The 13,970-nt window shown below is 38.4% G+C and overlaps 1 protein-coding gene across 5 annotated transcripts in view; it reads right to left on the minus strand.

Annotated features, from left to right (window-relative positions):
• Window positions 1–1,470: 1,470 nt before the first annotated feature.
• The window catches only part of LOC133577931 (rho GTPase-activating protein 15-like), a 96,653-nt gene continuing 84,153 nt past the window's right edge, over window positions 1,471–13,970 (minus strand). For 3 of the 5 annotated variants that reach the window (XM_072912717.1, XM_061932091.2, XM_061932093.1), the window contains 7 exons: window positions 9,974–10,079; window positions 5,957–6,085; window positions 5,472–5,570; window positions 5,311–5,388; window positions 4,357–4,488; window positions 2,212–2,317; window positions 1,471–2,104 (listed from right to left, as the gene is read on the minus strand). In XM_072912717.1, coding sequence (XP_072768818.1) covers window positions 1,927–2,104; window positions 2,212–2,317; window positions 4,357–4,488; window positions 5,311–5,388; window positions 5,472–5,570; window positions 5,957–6,085; window positions 9,974–10,079 — 828 coding nt within the window. In that variant the 3' untranslated portion in view covers window positions 1,471–1,926. The remainder of the gene's footprint in view (window positions 2,105–2,211; window positions 2,318–4,356; window positions 4,489–5,310; window positions 5,389–5,471; window positions 5,571–5,956; window positions 6,086–9,973; window positions 10,080–13,970) is intronic. The other 2 variants (XM_061932088.2, XM_061932089.2) reach the window with 2 other exon arrangements.

The following is a 13,970-nucleotide window of genomic DNA, read 5'->3' on the forward strand; positions in this document are numbered from 1 at the left end:
TCCGTGTCATCACTTCCGCTCTTAGCGCCTTCAAAATAAAGAGCTCAAGGCATATACTGTATAAACAGCGCATAACAGGAACTTAACATCACAAAGAGGAAAGCCCATGAAAATAGGTTGCAAAAGTTATTTAATAAGAAGCCAAAAAGTGCAAAAACAATAATGTTTGTGTTGGAGGAGTTGTGAATTAGATACGCCTGCAGTCTGCAGGTGTACCTAGTGTTGTGGCCCTGCAGTCATTCACAACTCCTCCAACACGAACATTATTGCTTTTGCACTTTTTGGCTTCTTATGAAATGATTTTTTTAAATAGATTCAATCTTGCACGTGGAAAGTTTAAGTGTGGGCTTTAGTTGATATAACAATTCTACGGCGGGGGTGCAGGAGGCGGGATTACTGGAGCCTCAGCCAGTGCGTCTTTTGCAGCTGTTTTATGATCGCTCAGCACAAGAAATACGTTCCACACATACAGTTGTTGACAAAATACACTGTACATTATATACCTCAGCTAACTAAACTATGGGAATGTATAATATAATTCATATAGCAATACGGTCTCACTGCACAGCAGGCCAGCAGTTAGCCGAGTCCGGAATCCATGTTGAGGCACTGAGTGACGTGCCTCAACTGGCTGCTGATCACCGCACCGTCTCTTCTCAGTATTTGAACGGCAAATGTGAAAATTCAGCGATTTTGAATACAAATAATCTAAAACTGGTGAAGTTAAATGGAAAATAACTTTATAGTATAATCACTGGATACATATAACAATTTAATTCATTTTTTTTCTTTCCATGATGGCAGGTGAGGTGAGGCCCCGCCTCACCTGCCTCTAGTGACTGCACGTCACTGCTATAGACTGTATCTCTGTTGCTGCAGCAGCAGCAGAGTTTATTCTGTCTTGACACTTTGTGTTGATATTTTCTATTACATTCTTCCCTTAAATGATCATGTTTACAGTGATTGTTTTATATGTATTTTTGAGGCCACGGGGAAGACCCAGGACACGTTGGGAAGACTATGTCTCCTGGCTGGCCTGGGAACCTCTGATAAGCGGAGGAAAATGGATGGCTGGGGTGTTAACAGCACGGTCCTGCCAAAGCCGTTGTAGGTAAGGATGGTTTTGGTTAGGCCGGGCAGACTTTGTTAAATTGTCTTTAAAATGATCATTTCGCCCTGCAACGCAGAAAGCTTCTCTGTGATGTTATCCATTTTGCGATTCAATTCAGAAATGGTCAAAAATTGAAAGTGCCCACAGCTTTGCAACGCTGGATCCAATCAGCAGGTTGTCACGGCTCCAGACTGATACCTTCAATGTCTCCGACGGAAAGACAACCCTCCACTTCTCCCGGGAGACCATCAGGTTTACCCAGGACCTGAGCTTCTTGTCCAGACCACCTCGTCAGGTCTGGGTTTTACATTTCAGAGAAGAGTCCATCTTGAGGCTCAAGATAATAAAAACTTTCCATCTTTTTTTACAAAGTTATTTTTATTATGGAATACCTTTTTTGACATATTTCTATTTACAGGACTTTTCCTCTGTTAGTATCTGTTGGTCAGGCTAATTGCTTTTATTTTTTATTTAAATACAGCTTATAAATCTTTATTTAAATATTCTATATTAGCTCTACTTCACGTTAATAGCTCTATACACTTCTATGTTACAATAAGATCAGTAGGTACAAACAAGTCAACATTCAAATATTAAAATAAGACACAAAAAGATAAACGCTATAAAAGCTGGTAAAATAAAGGTGTGGGGGGGGGGTCCAACACGTGGATCTGGAAGCTTCCTAGGATGACAAACACCGAGATTGTTCTCCATCAAGAACACTGAAGATGATTTTTAAACGTTCTGAGGAACAAAAAAAAAGGAAATTGCTTTACGTGGGAGGAAGGAGTTTTCAAAATAAGAGCGGTGCACTCCTAGCTGGAGTGAAAGATGCGCTTGTACTCGTTCAGGATCAACTCCACGATCTGGTTCTGGAAGACCGTGTGCATGGCGATGTTGCCCGTCTCCTGCTCGGGCCGCAGCAGCGTGGGTCCGAACACGATGGCCACGTTCTGCACCGTCATGCGGTTGTCCTCGCCCGCCTGGATCACCCTGGGAGACGGCAGCGGGGAGGAGAGGTCAGTGGGGAGGAGAGGTCAGCAGAGAGGAGAGGTCAGCAGCACGAAGGCAGAGCGGGCGGTAGGCGATGTGCGTGTTACCTGCGTAAATGTCCGAAGAGAAGCTGCATGGTGTCGTGGTTGGATGCTGGCAGAGATTGGACCAGGTTACAAATACGATCCACCTTTTTGTCGTAATCCAACATTTCTGCAAAGGATGAGTAATATTATCTCATGACATCCAACATCGGTAATTGTATCTGATGACATCCAACATGGGTAATATTATCTGATGACATCCAACATCAGTAATATTATCTGATGACATCCAACATCGGTAATATTATCTGATGACATCCAACATTAGTAATATTATCTGATGACATCCAACATCGGTGATATTATCTCATGACATCCAACATGGGTGATATCATCTGATGACATCCAACATCAGTAATATTATCTGATGACATCCAACATGGGTGATATCATCTGATGACATCCAACATGAGTAATATTATCTGATGACATCCAACATGGGTGATATCATCTGATGACATCCAACATCGGCAATATTATCTGATGACATCCAACATCGGTAATATTATCTGATGACATCCAACATCAGTAATATTATCTGATGACATCCAACATCGGTAATATTATCTGATGACATCCAACATTAGTAATATTATCTGATGACATCCAACATCGGTGATATTATCTCATGACATCCAACATGGGTGATATCATCTGATGACATCCAACATCAGTAATATTATCTGATGACATCCAACATGGGTGATATCATCTGATGACATCCAACATCAGTAATATTATCTGATGACATCCAACATCGGCAATATTATCTGATGACATCCAACATCGGTGATATTATCTCATGACATCCAACATCAGTAATATTATCTGATGACATCCAACATTGGCAATATTATGACGACATCCAACATCGGTAATATTATCTGACGACATCCAACATCGGTAATTTTATCTGACGACATCCAACATCGGTAATTTTATCTGACGACATCCAACGTCGGTGATATTATCTGATGACTTCTAACATCGGTGATATCATCTGATGACATCCAACATCGGTGATATTATTTGATGACATCCAACATCGGTAATATTATCTGATGACATCCAACATGGGTGATATCATCTGATGACATCCAACATGGGTGATATCATCTGATGACATCCAACATCGGTGATATCATCTGATGACAACCAACATGGGTGATATCATCTGATGACATCCAACATGGGTGATTTTATCTGATGACATCCAACGTCGGTGATATTATCTGACGACACCCAATGTCGGTGATATTATCTGATGACATCCAACATCGGTGATATTATCTGATGACATCCAACATCGGTAAAATTATGACGACATCCAACATCAAGTATGTAGAATGTCTGATACAAGCAGTCATATTTAAAAATGGTGTCCTGATACATTATTGATATCGAAGATCAGTCTGATATCAAGAAAAGATCAAGTATCAGATGATATCAGATAGCATGTAAAATGTCCGATACAAGCAGACGTATTTATTAGTGGTGTCCCGATACATTACTGATATCAGCAAAATATCAAGTATTATCAGCTTGCATGTAGAAGGTCCGATACAAGCAGTCATATTTAAAAATGGTGTCCTGATACATTATTGATGTTGAAGATCAGTCTGATATCAGGAAAAGATCAAGTATCAGATGATATCAGCTTGCATGTAAAATGTCCGATACAAGCAGTCATATTTATTAATGGTGTCCTGATACATTATTGATATCAAAGATCAATCTGATATCAGCAAAAGATCAAATATTCCACTTGGTGAAAATATTGCATATTATGAGATTTTGCCATAAAAAAAACTTGAGTTTTCTTCAACAGGAAATGACAAGTTGACACCAAGTGATTTATCTGAAGTTGATGGATGTTTGAGGTCAAAAACAATAGAATATATTTGACTTATTATTAACTTGACTGAGAACTTTTCACCTTCACTAAACTGGAGATGAGCACAATGTTACACCAAATATTGTGTTGGTTTTGAAAATGCAAAATAGCAAAATGGTCGTTTTTCAGTCGTGTTTCATTCATGTAGAAGTGACATGTTGGGATATTTACACAATAATAATAATACAATAACAATAATAACACAATAACACAATAATAATAAGAATAATGTTAGGAAGTGAAAGTCTTCTTACTGATGGCTGTGATGAAGTCATAAAAGTGTCTGTAGGGGAAGAGAGGCTCAGGAAGCTCACGCAGGAACAGCTTGAGCGCCCCCGTCAGGACGTGAGCGTCCTGCCAATGTCCGTCATCCAGGTCCAGTTGGTCTGTGGACCACAGCAGCAAACATCAACAACCTGCAAACATCAACAACAACCTGCATCCTACACCTAGCAAACATCAACAACCAGCAAACATCAACAACCAGCAAACATCAACAACCTGCAAACATCAACAACAACCTGCATCCTACACCTAGCAAACATCAACAACCAGCAAACATCAACAACCAGCAAACATCAACAACCTGCAAACATCAACAACAACCTGCATCCTACACCTAGCAAACATCAACAACCAGCAAACATCAACAACCTGCAAACATCAACAACCTGCAAACATCAACAACCTGCAAACATCAACAACCTGCGTCCTACACCCAGCAAACATCAACAACCTGCATCCTACACCCAGCAAACATCAACAACCTAAGTCCTACACCCAGCAAACATCAACAACCTAAGTCCTACACCCAGCAAACATCAACAACCTGCATCCTACACCCAGCAAACATCAACAACCTGCATCCTACACCCAGCAAACATCAACAACCTGCGTCCTACACCCAGCAAACATCAACAACCTGCGTCCTACACCCAGCAAACATCAACAACCTGCATCCTACACCCAGCAAACATCAACAACCTGCGTCCTACACCCAGCAAACATCAACAACCTGCGTCCTACACCCAGCAAACATCAACAACCTGCATCCTACACCCAGCAAACATCAACAACCTGCGTCCTACACCCAGCAAACATCAACAACCTGCGTCCTACACCCAGCAAACATCAACAACCTGCGTCCTACACCCAGCAAACATCAACAACCTAAGTCCTACACCCCGGGCCCTCGTCTCGTACTTTACCGTGATCCGCCAAGATGCGCAGTTTCTGGATGACGGCCAGGTTCCCGCTGACTCTGTAGAGTCCGTCGACGTCCAAGCCTGCCAGTGGACACATGTGGAGGGTGGGGTGGTCAGTAGGTCAGTGGGAGCACAATGTGTGCGGGGGAGGGGTGTTACCCTACCTCTCCTTTCCACAGCTTTGATGCACTTCTCCACGAACCTGGGCACGGTGGTTCCCTCCAGTGCACACAGAGTGTCCAGGTGGCAGCCAAACACATTGTCTGCAGGCCAGCAGCACATCAGTCAACACTTACAAGTCTGGATCTGTTCTTAAGTCCAGGCTTCAGCAGCCTACTCTATTACGATTGGTCAGCTTTGTGTACGTCCCACTATTCAGGTTTTTTTACCTAATATGGCCGAAAAATGCACACTTTTCCCACACTGGTGACTCCTCCCTTTTTTTCTTTACCGAGTACAACTGCAAAATAATCCACCATGGGGCCAAAGAAAGTTGTGAGTGCTAGCATGTATTTGTATGTCAATGTTTTCTGCAAGTCGCACTAATTATTATTACTAATTATATTTATTATTAAAGAGCGCTATAGAAGTGAACTTAGGTCTTGTTCCACTCCCATGCAGTAGGTGGCAGTGATGAACATGCAGGTACCTCGGATGTAGCCTTTCTCCTTGACGGCCTGAAGCGAGGGTCGCTTGGACAGGAACTTCATCAGCTTGGTGCGAACCTTCTTGGGGTCTGTCTCTCCTGCGGCGCTGCTGTACACGCTCAGTCTGGAGGCTGACAAAGGACACCATGAGTAAGGACAAAGGACACCATGAGCAAGGATGGATGCTGACAAAGGACACCATGAGTAAGGACAAAGGACACCATGAGTAAGGATGGATGCTGACGAAGGACAACATGAGTAAGGACAAAGGACACCATGAGTAAGGACAAAGGACACCATGAGTAAGGATGGATGCTGACAAAGGACACCATGAGTAAGGATGGATGCTGACAAAGGACACCATGAGTAAGGATGGATGCTGACAAAGGACACCATGAGTAAGGACAAAGGACACCATGAGTAAGGACAAAGGACACCATGAGTAAGGATGGATGCTGACAAAGGACACCATGAGTAAGGATGGATGCTGACAAAGGACACCATGAGTAAGGACAAAGGACACCATGAGTAAGGATGGATGCTGACAAAGGACACCATGAGTAAGGACGAAGGACAACATGAGTAAGGATGGATGCTGACAAAGGACATCATGAGTAAGGATGGATGCTGACAAAGGACACCATGAGTAAGGATGGATGCTGACAAAAGACACCATGAGTAAGGACAAAGGACACCATGAGTAAGGACAAAGGACACCATGAGTAAGGACAAAGGACACCATGAGTAAGGATGGATGCTGACAAAGGACACCATGAGTAAGGATGGATGCTGACAAAGGACACCATGAGTAAGGACAAAGGACAACATGAGTAAGGATGGATGCTGACAAAGGACACCATGAGTAAGGACAAAGGACAACATGAGTAAGGATGGATGCTGACAAAGGACACCATGAGTAAGGACAAAGGACACCATGAGTAAGGATGGATGCTGACAAAGGACACCATGAGTAAGGACAAAGGACACCATGAGTAAGGATGGATGCTGACAAAGGACACCATGAGTAAGGATGGATGCTGACAAAGGACACCATGAGTAAGGACAAAGGACACCATGAGTAAGGATGGATGCTGACAAAGGACACCATGAGTAAGGACGAAGGACAACATGAGTAAGGATGGATGCTGACAAAGGACATCATGAGTAAGGATGGATGCTGACAAAGGACACCATGAGTAAGGATGGATGCTGACAAAAGACACCATGAGTAAGGACAAAGGACACCATGAGTAAGGACAAAGGACACCATGAGTAAGGACAAAGGACACCATGAGTAAGGATGGATGCTGACAAAGGACACCATGAGTAAGGATGGATGCTGACAAAGGACACCATGAGTAAGGATGGATGCTGACAAAGGACACCATGAGTAAGGATGGATGCTGACAAAGGACACCATGAGTAAGGACAAAGGACACCATGAGTAAGGATGGATGCTGACAAAGGACACCATGAGTAAGGATGGATGCTGACAAAGGACACCATGAGTTAAGGATGGATGCTGACAAAGGACACCATGAGTAAGGACAAAGGACACCATGAGTAAGGATGGATGCTGACAAAGGACACCATGAGTAAGGATGGATGCTGACAAAGGACACCATGAGTAAGGATGGATGCTGACAAAAGACACCATGAGTAAGGACAAAGGACACCATGAGTAAGGACAAAGGACACCATGAGTAAGGACAAAGGACACCATGAGTAAGGACAAAGGACACCATGAGTAAGGATGGATGCTGACAAAAGACACCATGAGTAAGGACAAAGGACACCATGAGTAAGGACAAAGGACACCATGAGTAAGGATGGATGCTGACAAAGGACACCATGAGTAAGGACAAAGGACACCATGAGTAAGGATGGATGCTGACAAAAGACACCATGAGTAAGGACAAAGGACACCATGAGTAAGGATGGATGCTGACAAAAGACACCATGAGTAAGGACAAAGGACACCATGAGTAAGGATGGATGCTGACAAAAGACACCATGAGTAAGGACAAAGGACACCATGAGTAAGGATGGATGCTGACAAAGGACACCATGAGTAAGGATGGATGCTGACAAAAGACACCATGAGTAAGGACAAAGGACACCATGAGTAAGGATGGATGCTGACAAAGGACACCATGAGTAAGGATGGATGCTGACAAAGGACACCATGAGTAAGGATGGATGCTGACAAAGGACACCATGAGTAAGGACAAAGGACACCATGAGTAAGGATGGATGCTGACAAAGGACACCATGAGTAAGGACAAAGGACACCATGAGTAAGGATGGATGCTGACAAAGGACACCATGAGTAAGGATGGATGCTGACAAAGGACACCATGAGTAAGGATGGATGCTGACAAAGGACACCATGAGTAAGGACAAAGGACACCATGAGTAAGGATGGATGCTGACAAAGGACACCATGAGTAAGGACGAAGGACAACATGAGTAAGGATGGATGCTGACAAAGGACATCATGAGTAAGGATGGATGCTGACAAAGGACACCATGAGTAAGGATGGATGCTGACAAAAGACACCATGAGTAAGGACAAAGGACACCATGAGTAAGGACAAAGGACACCATGAGTAAGGACAAAGGACACCATGAGTAAGGATGGATGCTGACAAAGGACACCATGAGTAAGGATGGATGCTGACAAAGGACACCATGAGTAAGGATGGATGCTGACAAAAGACACCATGAGTAAGGACAAAGGACACCATGAGTAAGGACAAAGGACACCATGAGTAAGGATGGATGCTGACAAAGGACATCATGAGTAAGGATGGATGCTGACAAAGGACACCATGAGTAAGGACAAAGGACACCATGAGTAAGGATGGATGCTGACAAAAGACACCATGAGTAAGGACAAAGGACACCATGAGTAAGGATGGATGCTGACAAAGGACACCATGAGTAAGGACAAAGGACACCATGAGTAAGGATGGATGCTGACAAAGGACACCATGAGTAAGGACAAAGGACACCATGAGTAAGGATGGATGCTGACAAAGGACACCATGAGTAAGGACAAAGGACACCATGAGTAAGGATGGATGCTGACAAAAGACACCATGAGTAAGGACAAAGGACACCATGAGTAAGGATGGATGCTGACAAAGGACACCATGAGTAAGGATGGATGCTGACAAAGGACACCATGAGTAAGGATGGATGCTGACAAAGGACACCATGAGTAAGGACAAAGGACACCATGAGTAAGGATGGATGCTGACAAAGGACACCATGAGTAAGGATGGATGCTGACAAAGGACACCATGAGTAAGGATGGATGCTGACAAAGGACACCATGAGTAAGGATGGATGCTGACAAAGGACACCATGAGTAAGGATGGATGCTGACAAAGGACACCATGAGTAAGGATGGATGCTAGAAAAGTGTGAGAAGAGAAGAAATTTGCTTCACTTTACCAACTTTTCTATTTACGAGCCCTGTTCAAGAACCAATTGCGTTCGTAAATGGAGGTTGCACTGTACAGTGGACCATATATTGATGACAGTATAAAGTGCATTTTACCTTTTTAAAGGTTTATTATTGCTGCAATATGGTTGGTAAAGTTAAGGATTTTAGGGATTTCTGATCTTTTGTAAGGGCACCATTGGGACTTCTGTGTGTGTGTGTTAGCAGAGCACAGTTCAGCTTGTTGTTTTAGCTTGTTATTAAAGAGAGAGTTGATCTATCATCCCTGTGTTATGTTAGTGTGATGTTCAGTACTGTATAACACTTTATATTGTGGGACAGTTCGGCTTGTCGTTGTTGTTTTAGCTTGTTAATAAAGGGAGAGTTGATCCATCACCTCCTGGTTATGTTCAGTACTGTATAGCACTTTATGTTGTGTTCAAAGTCCACAAACCTTGACTAAAATATGGACTTTTGTCCAGGCTGGAACCAATTATTCATATTTACATTGAGAACCAACTGTACAAGAAGCAAGTGTTCAGGTAAAAGTGTAGAAGTGTAGTTGACTCACATCTCCGCACGTCAAAGCCTCCTCCAAACTTGTCGTCACGCTCCAAAGTGCCGACCTTCTCAAACACGTCCGTCTCCTCGCCCTCCGAATGGGGGTCCTGGTACTCCTGGAACAAAGCACAGTAGGTCAAGGTTGCCCTCATTCCTGTGAGAATCCTGCGTGAAGGAGTGGGACTATCTGCAGTGTGCTCAAACAACCACCAGGTGGCAAAAACTGTTTTTTATCACCTGAGAAATATTTGTCTATGACTTTAGCGCCTAGTTATTATTCAAATTTGCAAACAATGTTGAACTAAAATAAGTAAAATTATAACTAAATTAATAATACATCAAAACAAATCATGACATATTTCCTCAATAAACAGTCAATAAAATTAAAGTACACATGGAAATACAGCTTCACCACTTTAGTCATAATTTTTGCGCTTAAGAAACTTTTCTATGACTTTAGCACTTACAATTATTTATTAAAATTCGCAAACTATGTTGTAATAAAATACATTAAATCATAACTAAATTAATAATAAATCATACAACTAATCAAGATATGGTTTCTAAATAAACTATCAATAAAACTACAGTGCAAATAAAAATACAGCTTCACCACTTTAGTCATACTTTTTGCGCTTAATAAACTTCTCTATGACTTTAGCACTTACAATTATTTCTTAAAATTTGCAAACTATGTTGTACTAAGAAAAATAAAATTACCACTAAATTAATAATAATAAAAATGATGGTATATTTCCTACACTAGCAGTCAATAAAATGACAGTGCCAATAAAAATACAGCTTCACCACTTTAGTCATAATTTTTGCGCTTAAGAAACTTTTCTATGACTTTAGCGCCTAGTTATTCATTCAAATTTGCAAACAATGTTGAACTAAAATAAGTAAAATTATAACTAAATTAATAATACATCAAAACAAATCATGACATATTTCCTCAATAAACAGTCAATAAAATTAAAGTACACATGGAAATACAGCTTCACCACTTTAGTCATAATTTTTGCGCTTAAGAAACTTTTCTATGACTTTAGCACTTACAATTATTTATTAAAATTCGCAAACTATGTTGTAATAAAATACATTAAATCATAACTAAATTAATAATAAATCATACAACTAATCAAGATATGGTTTCTAAATAAACTATCAATAAAACTACAGTGCAAATAAAAATACAGCTTCACCACTTTAGTCATACTTTTTGCGCTTAATAAACTTCTCTATGACTTTAGCACTTACAATTATTTCTTAAAATTTGCAAACTATGTTGTACTAAGAAAAATAAAATTACCACTAAATTAATAATAATAAAAATGATGGTATATTTCCTACACTAGCAGTCAATAAAATGACAGTGCCAATAAAAATACAGCTTCACCACTTTAGTCATAATTTTTGCGCTTAAGAAACTTTTCTATGACTTTAGCGCCTAGTTATTCATTCAAATTTGCAAACAATGTTGAACTAAAATAAGTAAAATTATAACTAAATTAATAATACATCAAAACAAATCATGACATATTTCCTCAATAAACAGTCAATAAAATTAAAGTACACATGAAAATACAGCTTCACCACTTTAGTCATAATTTTTGCGCTTAAGAAACTTTTCTATGACTTTAGCACTTACAATTATTTATTAAAATTTGCAAACTATGTTGTAATAAAATACATACAATTACCACTAGATTAATAATAAATCAAACAAATCATGGTATATTTCCTACATTAACAGTCAATAAATTTAAAGTTCAAATGAAAATACAGCTTCACCACTTCAGTCATAATTTTTGCGCTTAGGAAACTTCCCTATGACTTAAGCGCTTACAATTATTTATAAAAATTTGCAAACTATGTTGTACTAAAATACATTAAATCATAACTAAATTAATAATAAATCATAAAACTAATCAAGATATGGTTTCTAAATAAACTATCAATAAAACTACAGTGCAAATAAAAATACAGCTTCACCACTTTAGTCATAATTTTTGCGCTTAATAAACTTCTCTATGACTTTAGCACTTACAAATATTTCTTAAAATTTGCAAACTATGTTGTACTAAGAAAAATAAAATTATCACTAAATTAATAATAAAACAAATGATGGTATATTTCCTACACTAGCAGTCAATAAACTGACAGTGCAAATAAAAATACAGCTTCACCACTTTAGTCATAATTTTTGCGCTTAAGAAACTTTTCTATGACTTTAGCGCCTAGTTATTCATTCAAATTTGCAAACAATGTTGAACTAAAATAAGTAAAATTATAACTAAATTACTAATACATCAAAACAAATCATGACATATTTCCTCAATAAACAGTCAATAAAATTAAAGTACACGTGAAAATACAGCTTCACCACTTTAGTCATAATTTTTGCGCTTAAGAAACTTTTCTATGACTTTAGCACTTACAATTATTTATTAAAATTTGCAAACTATGTTGTAATAAAATACATAAAATTACCACTAGATAATAATAAATCAAACAAATCATGGTATATTTCCTACATTAACAGTCAATAAATTTAAAGTTCAAATGAAAATACAGCTTCACCACTTCAGTCATAATTTTTGCGCTTAGGAAACTTCCCTATGACTTAAGCGCTTACAATTATTTATAAAAATTTGCAAACTATGTTGTACTAAAATACATTAAATCATAACTAAATTAATAATAAATCATAAAACTAATCAAGATATGGTTTCTAAATAAACTATCAATAAAACTACAGTGCAAATAAAAATACAGCTTCACCACTTTAGTCATAATTTTTGCGCTTAATAAACTTCTCTATGACTTTAGCACTTACAATTATTTCTTAAAATTTGCAAACTATGTTGTACTAAGAAAAATAAAATGACCACTAAATTAATAATAAAAAAAATGATGGCATATTTCCTACACTAGCAGTCAATAAAATGACAGTGCAAATAAAAATACAGCTTCACCACTTTAGTCATAATTTTTGCGCTTAAGAAACTTTTCTATGACTTTAGCGCCTAGTTATTCATTCAAATTTGCAAACAATGTTGAACTAAAATAAGTAAAATTATAACTAAATTAATAATACATCAAAACAAATCATGACATATTTCCTCAATAAACAGTCAATAAAATTAAAGTACACATGAAAATACAGCTTCACCACTTTAGTCATAATTTTTGCGCTTAAGAAACTTTTCTATGACTTTAGCACTTACAATTATTTATTAAAATTTGCAAACTATGTTGTAATAAAATACATAAAATTACCACTAGATAATAATAAATCAAACAAATCATGGTATATTTCCTACATTAACAGTCAATAAATTTAAAGTTCAAATGAAAATACAGCTTCACCACTTCAGTCATAATTTTTGCGCTTAGGAAACTTCCCTATGACTTAAGCGCTTACAATTATTTATAAAAATTTGCAAACTATGTTGTACTAAAATACATTAAATCATAACTAAATTAATAATAAATCATAAAACTAATCAAGATATGGTTTCTAAATAAACTATCAATAAAACTACAGTGCAAATAAAAATACAGCTTCACCACTTTAGTCATAATTTTTGCGCTTAATAAACTTCTCTATGACTTTAGCACTTACAAATATTTCTTAAAATTTGCAAACTATGTTGTACTAAGAAAAATAAAATTATCACTAAATTAATAATAAAACAAATGATGGTATATTTCCTACACTAGCAGTCAATAAACTGACAGTGCAAATAAAAATACAGCTTCACCACTTTAGTCATAATTTTTGCGCTTAAGAAACTTTTCTATGACTTTAGCGCCTAGTTATTCATTCAAATTTGCAAACAATGTTGAACTAAAATAAGTAAAATTATAACTAAATTACTAATACATCAAAACAAATCATGACATATTTCCTCAATAAACAGTCAATAAAATTAAAGTACACGTGAAAATACAGCTTCACCACTTTAGTCATAATTTTTGCGCTTAAGAAACTTTTCTATGAC

The sequence above is a fragment of the Nerophis lumbriciformis genome, linkage group LG39 (genome assembly GCF_033978685.3).
Source record: "Nerophis lumbriciformis linkage group LG39, RoL_Nlum_v2.1, whole genome shotgun sequence".
NCBI lineage: Eukaryota > Metazoa > Chordata > Actinopteri > Syngnathiformes > Syngnathidae > Nerophis > Nerophis lumbriciformis.